This window comes from Panicum virgatum, chromosome 9K (assembly GCF_016808335.1).
Source record: "Panicum virgatum strain AP13 chromosome 9K, P.virgatum_v5, whole genome shotgun sequence".
Classification (NCBI taxonomy): domain Eukaryota; kingdom Viridiplantae; phylum Streptophyta; class Magnoliopsida; order Poales; family Poaceae; genus Panicum; species Panicum virgatum.
The window spans coordinates 8770197-8781179 of NC_053144.1; the positions used below are offsets into that span (position 1 = coordinate 8770197).

The window sequence follows — 10983 nt, forward strand, 5'->3', positions numbered from 1 at the left end:
AAGTCACGACGGAAGATGATATGCGGCTTACGCGCCGATCTACTACCATAGCGTCCCAACCCGTCTGTGTCGTCAACCCAACCCGCCCCAACCCGCTTCATAGTGTCACCCGTTTCCACCCATCCAATAGTACCCGTATTAAAACCCACCCAAAAAAACCCGTCAAACCCCGCCCCATTAGCAGGAGTAGCCCACCGCATCGCCGTTGCTCTGAATTTCTCTGATGTGCTGGTGCTGCGTGCTCGCGGCAACTGCAGGAACTTGTTGGTACATCTCCTCGATCGCTATATTTGGCTTCAACTTGCAAACAAGTAGTCCTCGATCGAAATAAAATGCTTATTCAATAAAGGTATCGAGAAAATAGCTTAATTTTGGCAATTGAACAAGTGAAAAACCTCGTTCGAGGCCAATAATGTGCTGTGATTCCTGTGATCGCGCAACGCTAGTGTCGCACTGGGTGCCGAGGTGGGCATGCGTGCGTGGTGCGCGTGTGGAGATGTGAGTGTCTTAGTATGGTACGTTTCGAGACTATTCAGGTAGTTTCGTCTGTGTTGAGTTCGGTCAGTGTGGACATCTAAAATTCTTACATGACTCCAAGTGCTCCTTATTGTTTTTAAAAAAGTGCCTTGGTCTAAACGTCTTCCTCTGTCGCTGACCGAGGGGAACCATGAAAGAAGAGGGCATTTCATTTCGATACGTCCAGGTGACGCACCTGGGTGTGAGTGTGGGTTGAGTTTGTTGAGCATCTCTGGTAGTCTGGTGGTTAGTTACATACCATCCTCGTCCATCACATGGATTATGTTTGATCCTGCATCAACATCAGGTCGCATGAGGTATATAGCTGTCGTCTTTCCAAAAAGATGTAGCTGTGTCTTCTGGGATGTTGACGCTGTCCCGTGCACAGGGGCCGAGAGATTGCAGGTGGGCTAAGCACGTCATGAGCGCGATTCGATCATAGATTCTGATAAGACACTCTCTAGATATGCATGCGATCAAACAAACGTAAACGTAGAACAGGTTAACCAATGGCCCGTTTGGTTGCGCGTTGTAAATTTTTTGAAAAGTATCTTTCTATATTTGAAGTACTAAACATAGACTAATCACAAAAATAATTACATAACTCGTCTGTAAATTGCGAGGCGAATCTAACGAGGCTAATTAATCCGTCATTAGATGTTATTTACTGTAGCATTACTGTAGCAATTTAACATCTAATTACAGTCTAATTAGGTTCATTAGATTCGTCTCGCCATTTACAGACAGCAGTCGCAATGCGTTTTTTATTTCGTCTAGATTTAAGTCTCCATGCAGGTGCCGGATTTTTTTTTTGAATTTTGGTTTTTGCAACCAAACACGGCTCAAATACAAACGATTACATCACAGATTTGTTTTCACGGCCACATGAGCCAGTGAGCCACTTGTCAAGGGCCCTGATGACAATTGGTACCGGTGGTCAAATTATTCCATGTTAAAGCTCTAGATCTTTACAACCTCGACGAAAATTCGTGCGGACTGAAAATGATTGTTCTTCTACACAGCCGTTTAGTCAATTTACACAAGGTGTAAACACTACACAGTGGCTAGCTGCGTACGTTTAATCAGCTGTTTATTCTATTAATAATTATTTAACCATTTTAATTGATGGTTTAGTCCGAATAAAAAGCTAAATGGTAGGTGACCGTTTGTTTAGTGTTTGCTGTTTATGTTAACACAACTGGAAAACGATATGCACAACTAGTATTATGTGAAGGACTCAAGAAATGGTCGATTCGTGATGACCATCATCTAGCAAAGATTTAGACGATCGCTTTGGTTTTGGGATCAAAAGGTGTTGATTTTTGGAGACAAACTAGTATGGATTTTGATTACTTGATTATGTATATATAGTCTTAGATAGCTAAAACTAAAAGACAACGTAATGTTTGTTTTTCACGTGGTCATGGTTCGTTTTCTCGATCCCGCTTTTATGTGCAAAACATTATATACGGAGAGTCTTCTCGCTTTACCTTTTCTGATCTGATGAATAGGTTTTCGGTATATATTTGGTCCAGAGACTCCAGAAAAAGAAAATCTCCGAGCCGTTTCTACAACCTTTCTCGTCTCGCGAACAATGGCAGCAGCCCAGCGTTCTGGCCAGGGGTGACTGGAAAATCCGTGCAGAAATCATTTTGAAGTGCCACGCAGACCTTCTTACGTCCAAAATAAACACAGCAATTCGTTTCAAAAAAAAATAATAAACACAGGAATCACACCCGTGTGTACACTGCTCGACGCGACAGCACGCGTAAGCCAGCGCATTTCGCCAAACACTCGCCGTGAAGCTCGTCTCGCATCGGTTTTTCTTTTTTCCTGATTTGACGTCGGACATGACGGCCACCAGACCTCGCCTCTCCTTTCTTTTCCTATCACCCCCCTACTCTACGCTTGCTCTATGCGCATCTCTGTGCCCCAGCCACTCAACTCCGAGCACAGCCATAGTGCCCTCTCCTGTTCTTTTCCGTCTCCACTGTTCCTGTTCCCACGCTCCTTTTATTTTATTTATCCCCAAATTCCTCCTTTACTACTGTACTGCAAAAGATCTCTAGGCTGAAGCAAACAAATCTCCATGCTTAGCCCTAGCCAGCTATTCTCTTCTTCTTCCCTCTCCTCCCTCGGCGAAACCTAGCTGTTGATGGAGGATCTCACGGATCTTGGGGGCCGTGGCCACCCGGCGGGTGCTGCAAGGCCGACGCCGGGGTCTCCGTTTCCGTCCTCTTCTAAAGTCTCCGTGCAAGTCTTCACCGTCCCGAGCTCAGCTTCCGGCGGTGGAGCTCGAGCTCAGGTGGTTGCGCCGGCGATACTGCACGAGTCTAGCGGCAGTGGCCATGGCGTCCGCGGTGGTGATCTGGACCCCGTCAAGGCCAAGATCGTCTCCCACCCTCGCTACCACGGCCTCCTCGCCGCCTTCTTGGACTGCCACAAGGCACGTACGCGCGCGCGCGACCACCGATCGATCACACCTCACGCGCACGCGCACGTGATCGCAATCAAGCGCAGATGCATGTGGCTGGTCTTTGTGTATTTGTGTTCATTCCTGTCGCATGTGTTCGGCTTGCTTAGGTCGGCTGCCCGCCGGAGGCGGCCGAGGAGATCGCGGCAGCGGCGCGGGAGCGCGAGGCGTGGCAGCGCGCAGCCGCCGCCGGCGACGGCGCGCGCACAGGGCCGGACCCGGAGCTCGACCAGTTCATGGTGGAGTACCCAATCAACAATCTTCACATGGCCAAGGGGGTCATGAAGAAGTGTTAATTATTCGGTTAATTTGATCTCTGGGTACATGAGCGTTTGTTTGTATACTGTGTCACTGTGATCAGGATTCTTACTGCGAGCTGCTTGTGGCGTGGAAGGAGGAGCTGAGCCGGCCGCTGCGGGAGGCCAAGGAGTTCCTGACGACGGTGGAGTCGCAGCTCAACTCCATTACTAGCAGCGGGCCACCCCTCGGAGCTCTTATCTCAGCAGGTAACTGGCCTTCACCTTGCCCCTTTGTATAACTGTCAAAATCTACTCTCAATCAGCGATCAGTCCGCCTTCATTACCTCGTCATCTCAGAAGAAAAAAAATGTCACCGCAGTAGCGGATATATATGGATTAATGGATAGCATGGGTTATCATTTATCAGATTGTTTTTTCTTGTGATGACAAAGCCTAGCTAAGCAGCTAAGCTAGTATTTTCTTTTATTTTTCATATTATAAAGAAGATGATATCTCAGCTGGTAATATATATAATTGATCTTCAGCTCTCCTTTGTAACTGTCTGAATCTATCGATTAAGTCCATATTAATTACCTCATCACCTCAGATCAGAAAATTGAAAGCCACCAAAGGAGCACGCAGATAATCAGATTGTTTGTTCTTGTGAAGCTAGCACAATTTTTCTTTTTAATATTGCAAACAAAGCGGTATAAGCTTAAGTAATGCATTTCTCAAGTCACAGTTCTCCCTGACCGATCAGTATTATGTGTGAATGCATTGCCTAGGTCTATGTGACAATACCTTGTTTACCTGGGTGTACTTGGTAGCGTAGTAGCAAAGTGATGAACAGACCATCACTTGGCTACATGCTAGCTATGGGCTATGTATAGTCTTGCTCACCTGTCTGGTCTCATATACTGTTCTTGATGACTGTAAGGTTCTGCTTTAGGCTGTCCACAATGGCAAGAGCAAGAGCAAATTTGCTCTTGCCTCGTTTCCCACGCCTTCTCTGTCTACAGTGCCAAACAGTGCATCTACAGTGTCAAACAGTAGATTTACTCCTCCATTTCCTGGACAGTCTTACTGATTATAAATGTGAAGAAGCTGACTGCCCTTTGGGGCAAAATCTTATGCTTGGATTTGTTACTTTGGTAGGCTGCAGGTCTAGGGGCAGTAGTGCTACTTTTGCATGGAGTGTCCAAGCAACTGTGTTTCCCTCTTTAAAAATTCAAACTGCTCCAGCCCATGCTACTTTTGGATTTGTATCTTTACTAACTAGCATGGAATCATCTAATTTGATGAGCTATATGTCATATAGGAAAATTAGTGAAACCAATAACACCCTACCGAGATACATTTGACAATATATATATGTGGTTATTTACTAGTCAAAAAAACTAAAATGATTTTTCTACACATTACTTGACAAGTTCCATCTAATGTCCGTTTGGACTAAAATGATATGTCTACAAAAAAAATACTATTGTGTATATCTTTGGACTAGAATAGCAACATGATGCGCGAGCATACCAGTTTTTCTCCAAAATAATATTGTGTATATCTTTTGGAAATATAATGTTCTTCATTAAAGTTTCGCAAATAAGTGTGTGGCCATCGATACTTACGCTGTTCAAAAATACAAAATTTACTAAGAGATTAGCTGCATAATACTTTTGAATGGAAGCACTAACATGAATAGTAATCATGAGGCTTAGTGACATGGCCATAGATTAATTGTGTTTTATAATAATGTAAATAACTTATTTGAGTTATTTGATCCATCGATTTATGTAACATGACATGAGCTTTGGTATTTCCTAAAAAAACGTGAACTTTGGCATAGGACAATTTAGGCTCCATTGCTGGGGCCTCTTGTGTGTATCTTTTAAAATCATATCATTAACAAGAAAGTTAGTATATTTAAATGCATATATATGCCAAGAATTCTCACAAGTCTAAACTTATAATAATGTACTAATTCTATTTTTTTATTATCCCATATAAGTTTTAGGGCTCAACTAAAACACTTGTGCCACTGTTTTAAGTATGGACTTAACTTACATTCCTGGGTATTAGAATTTTAACAAATGGCGAGCCAAAATTTTGTTAGGTGTACAAAAGTATAATAATCTAAACTTGAGAAAACATGCTCCTACAATAAGATGTTCTTCCTAGCCTTTTTTTTTTTGCATAAACTCTATGATGCATTCACAAAGTACTAATAGACTCACACAATTCACTAGGTGTGATCTTAATTAGCTCCAATTCCTATGAAGTTAATGTTTAATTTTTAAGTTTATTTGTAATTTACATAATTGGATGGGATTCCTAAAATAAGGGTGTTCCATATACATAGTGTTAAAAATGAATATTATCAAAACTTTTAGTGTGAATTGATGGTCATATTAGGATGTAGAGTATAAACTTTTATATATGTCCAACATATTGTAAAAAAAAGTATGTGCATGGTTTTCATACAAGATGGAGTACTTTGTACTGTATCATATCTTTTCTCCTTAGCCCATTAACACCATGTGTATATCCTTAGCTATCTCCAATTAACATTGAAATATTAATTTTTTTACTTGTATATATATAGCCAGCACTTGGTAGTTGACTCGTGTCAGAACATATATATGAAGTTGGATTGTTGAATTTGTAAGTGTAAGCATGGTCAAACAGTTTACTATGGAATTACTGCTGCCTTTAATGATCTACACGAAAGGGTCCTAGATTTCTTAATGTTTGAACATGTGTCATCAACTAGTCTTTTGTAACATGCATTTCATTCTAGAGAGGAATCGACCGTAAAGAGAGTACAGTGGTGTTCAAGTAAGAACCGACAACTCTATCACTGTGACTGTATCACACAAGCTATCCACGTGTTTGCTGTGTTTGTAATAGTTGCCTATATGGGACGTCGTTACCTATTAATCCCATAACTGTGAGGTCTTTTCGAAGTAATGGTCATCGTGTATGGCATTGTTTATTGGAAAACGAAACCTTCGTTAAAATACTTATGTAACATTGTTCTTAGTATTTGTGTTGGCTCACTGATTTGTTAATGCCAGTGTTTTTAAATTTCCTCCAGCGATGACGATTTTCGTGAGTCCTAATCAGTAAAGTCTCTTCATCACTTGACTGTATCAGATGACAAAATTGGACTAAATGATTTTTCCGACGACAACGAAGAAGAAGGCAGCGGTATGGAGTCGGAAGAAGCTCTCGGCATTGACCCTTGTTCCGATGACAAGGAGCTCAAGAGGCGTCTCCTCAAGAAATACAGGGGGTTCTTGGGCAACCTGAGAAAGGAGCTGTGCAAGAAGAGGAAGAAGGGCAAGCTCCCCAAGGAGGCCCGGCAGAAGCTGCTCAGCTGGTGGGAGCTGCACTATCGATGGCCGTACCCCTCGGTACGCAATTCATGGATATGTAGCTAGCTAGGGCCACATATTTTGTTGGTTTGTTGATGAGGAGATCGTGATGGCGGTGCTTGCGCCATTGTTGTTGCATTGCATGAATGCAGGAGATGGAGAAGATCGCGCTGGCCGAGTCGACGGGGCTGGAGCAGAAGCAGATCAACAACTGGTTCATCAACCAGCGGAAGCGGCACTGGAAGCCGTCGGAGGAGATGCAGTTCGCGGTCATGGACGGGTTCCACCACCCGGCCCCGCAGAACGCCGCCGCCGCGCTCTACGTCGACGCCCGCCTCGTGGGAGCAGCAGCGCCGGCGATGTTCTTTGCCCGGCCGGATCACGGGGCTCATGACCTCTGGCATAATTGAGCCCGGTACGTGTGTGCCTGCAACCTACATGAGTACATGGCATGGCTTATTAGCCTCAGCCTATAAATACGAGGACTGTACAACTCTATAGTGATGAAGAAGAAAAGGACGCCTGCATTAGTCCTTTTGCAGGTTTGCAGCGTCTTGGAATTTGGATACTGCTCGTGCTTGGTAATGGTAAGTTACGTTTTGGATGAAGCAAGAACAGAAATTACAATCTGGGGATAGCACATCACCAGTATGTAAGTGAAGATCGAACGGGAAAGGCCCGATTCGTGTGATCTCGTCACTGTTGACTCATAGTATAGTAGTATATCCATTTCCTGATCACCGGACTACTACCAGATTTCAGTTTACTAACTCAGAGCCGATGCGCCCGACAGGGCGTGTACGCTGCTAGCTAATCGGCCGCCGCTGGTGCTGATGGCCAGATGGCTGATGCCGTTAATTTGCTCTAGCCATCATCTGCTCGCAACGAGTAGCTGGGGCTCGCGGTTCATGCGAGAGCACTGCTTCAGCCAAAGCATTCTTCTTGAGAGAACTTGCGTAAAACTATAGACGCTGCTCCAGCCTCACTGCAAAATTGCAGCGAGTCGTACACAAACATCATTCCGGGCAACCGACTACACTCGTAGTCTCGTGTAAATAAACTTAAAAAGGAACGGTGATTCATGTACACATAGGCACAGGATCTAAAACCACCCATGCTTTTCTGAATTCTGATGCAGAAATTGGTCGCAAACACCTGCGGTCCAATGCACAGACATGGAACGACAAGCACTACAGCAAGAGAGACTCTAATTCAGACACCTGACCTGTCTAGCAACGTACGTATGCATGGACAAGCCAAGCAACTAGTGTATTTCCTCAAGGCCCACTTAGCACCATTTAAAGCTTTTTCGAGTGCCATTGACGCTGTCAGCAGTTAGATTTTTGGATTCAGGACTCTTGTTTTGTGTCAGGTGAACCACTACCTTCTGCCTCTGCTTTATCAGCCGTGAAAGTTTGAACAGATGATCGCAGGCTTTCTGGTCCTTCCGCACCGATTCTCTTGCACAAGGCATCGCAGTTGCTTATGACTTCAGTCAGCCTGCCCTTCAATTCACCAACTTCGATCTGCAGTGGATGAACTGTGATATCGAGCAGAGCACTGTCAGCAGGTAATTTAGGATGCCTCCATGATATTCTAAACCATTCAGAAAAGGTAGTAATAACAGAACAAGTTAGCATCTCTAGTAGTCTTCTCAGTTGTCCAACATATGCGATGCATGCCTGTTTTTTATATATACAAACAAGACCTAGTTAAGTAAGCATTGCATTGTTACCTTCAATAAGGTTGTGGGAGGTGGATCTCATGGAGGTAAGTGAATAATTGAACCGCTGGAGAAGCTTGACAGCTAATGCATCAGCTGTTTCTATCTTGTTTTCTATTTCCTCCTGCACCAACCCAGGCTCCTTCAGTTATGCACCCATAGTAATCAATTGGTAAACAACTAGTACGGCTTGCAAATTAACATTAGTGATTAGAGCATCTTTAATTCATCAGTTAATTTCTGCTTCATACTTAACAAGAGAACCAAAAGGGGAAATCAAATTAATGGGTATAACTGTAGGCACAACAACTGGCAATAACATGATCAGTGTTAAGGACACTATTAGTGAGAACAGTGAGAAAAGGAAACACAAAAAAATGGTACTGATTGTTCATGAAGTAAAATATGATAATATTTTCTTGCAACACTTGTGGCACCAAATCCAAAAGGCAATGCCTAGGGCTCTAGCAGAAACAGCAACTGTTTTTTTTGTTTGCCGATTATTTTGATACGAGTACAAATTCCTGTTTTGTATTAATACACAGGATCCTACTACCATGTTTGTACTGTGACAACAGCACAAGCATTCATGCAACAGAGAGAACTATAAGGTTTTGGTAATTGGCACGGCATTTATATAGGATATTCACCTTGACATCAAGATAATGTCACCAAACAGAACAATTGCAAACATATGAATCAAGGCACCTTATCTCAGCACAGAGTAAACTGTAAACTGATAACCGAACGACTATCATACCAAAAATGACAAACTAGCATGAATCCAGACATATTTGCCTCCTGTCAGTGAATATTTCCCTCGATGAGAAATGTTTTTCTTTGTTAATTCTAAACAGCATCAAACAAAGAGAAATCTCTCCTTCAGGAATTCCACCTACCTGCTTTTGGCTAATTTTTTTGGCATTCTCCTCTTGCCATTCACGGTACATCGAGAAAAGCTCAGCCAGGACATTCGGGTTCAGAGTTCCTACAGCCCATTACGGAGACACACATAAGCCCAAGCAAGAAATAGGAAACTTCAGATGTTTGCTGCAAACTATTAGGGGCAAACTGTACATGTGTCCAATTAAACATTCCCGAACACAAGAACTACACCAAATCTCCCCTGCTGTGCATAGTAATACACTAGCCAACCAGAGTACCAGCAATGGCAACCACTCACCGTAGGCAGCAGAAGAGGTAGAGGGCTTCCGGACGAGGATGTCGGTGAGGCTGCTCTCTGCCTCCGATTCAGACTGAGAGCTCAACAGCGGCGGAGCCTAGAAATCCCCAACAACACAATCCCAACCGGAGCCCAAAGGGTTAAAAGGGAATTCCCCAGGCAGAATAAAAAAAGAGACAAGAGAGCTCCGTAATTACTATGGCGAGGGATCGGATGCGGCGGACGAGGGGGTCGGCGTCGGCGTCGTCGCGCCGGCCCTCGGACACCGTCGTGATCTCGTCCGCCCACTGCGGCCGCGGCTGCTGCCTGGAGAGGAGCGATTCCGATGCCCCCATCAGGAGGAGGCCTAGCTCAGGCGGGAGTAGAGGGAGCAAGGCGGTGGGGGATCGCCGGGGCTGGTCGTATGCGGCCGCCGGAGTTGGATGCAGGCGACGGCCGAGCCGACGGGGTCAGTTGCAGAGCCGTTCTTCGGGCCGCTGTAGACGGGGAAGCGATTTACCTTGTGTTGGGCTTTTGATCGGAGCAAGATGGGCCGCGAAGGTTCTCTTACTGGGCCTAACTAAATTCCACGGCGGTCTTTTTAGTGGGGGCCTGGGGGGAAAGCAAAATTTGGCTGTACGAAAACTGTGAATAAACACTGGCAACACTGAATGAAAGAACGGATGAAGTAGCAGAAAATTCTACTACCTACGATTCTGACGTTCCTAACAAGTTAATTAGTTAAAATAAGATAATATATTTAAGAACATAGGGAGTAGAGACTAAGCATTGAAATATCGGCAACATTTTTGGAGCACCTACGCATTATAGCTGCGATCTTATGATCGATAGAAAGCACCAACATTAACTTTTTTATTAATAAAGGATTAACCCAGCCCATACATCTCAGTCAAACATTATAAGAATTCTTAGACTCTAAACCTCAAAATCCCACAAATAAAAAAATGAAAGCTCTAATATTTTTTCGTTCCCACTTCAATTTTGCAATGTCTTTACATAGCCTCAGCTCATTACATCTCATGCACTAAGAAAATTAATGTTCGGATCATCTATTACAAACCCTTTTCCTATATACCTCCTAGTGCATGGGTGTGAGGAAGTATCCATATCGCCAGGGAGGAAATAGCACCAAGAGCTGTCATCAATGCTGATGAAGAATTTTCTCAAACGGTTTCGTTGCATCCCACACCAACATTAACTAGCTATGCAAATATATTCAGCTATTTGGCAGCTTAATATCCTGGTTTGTGTAGAGCAAATCGTTGCTCATGAATGTAACTATCCTATTTTCTTCCAAGAGAAAAACTAGCTATGCTCTTTTCAAAAGGAAAAACTAGCTATGCAAACTGAGCTAAACATTTCTTTTCCACGAATGACACGCGTACGCACGCACACTTGGGTGGTTTTTAACAGAGTATAGTAGAAAAAAGCATATTTGCCGACCCTTTTCTAAAATGTAGTTTCATTTGGGGCGTTTA

At 43.7% G+C, this 10983-nt stretch overlaps 2 protein-coding genes across 2 annotated transcripts; one reads left to right on the top strand and one right to left on the bottom strand.

The window, feature by feature from the left end:
* Positions 1–2447: 2447 nt before the first annotated feature.
* Positions 2448–7339, top strand: LOC120649904 (homeobox protein knotted-1-like 7). The gene is made up of 5 exons (XM_039926832.1): positions 2448–2962; positions 3100–3228; positions 3351–3495; positions 6379–6638; positions 6752–7339. The coding sequence occupies exons 1-5, from the start codon at positions 2672–2674 to the stop codon at positions 7007–7009; spliced, it is 1083 nt and encodes a 360-aa protein (XP_039782766.1). The 5' UTR covers positions 2448–2671; the 3' UTR covers positions 7010–7339.
* A 279-nt stretch (positions 7340–7618) lies between these two features.
* On the bottom strand, positions 7619–9990 carry LOC120649905. The gene is made up of 5 exons (XM_039926833.1): positions 9703–9990; positions 9506–9602; positions 9222–9310; positions 8335–8446; positions 7619–8139 (listed from the first exon to the last, which is right to left on the bottom strand). Exons 1-5 carry the CDS (start codon positions 9838–9840, stop codon positions 7949–7951), a joined length of 627 nt encoding a protein of 208 aa, XP_039782767.1. The 5' UTR covers positions 9841–9990; the 3' UTR covers positions 7619–7948.
* Positions 9991–10983: the final 993 nt, after the last annotated feature.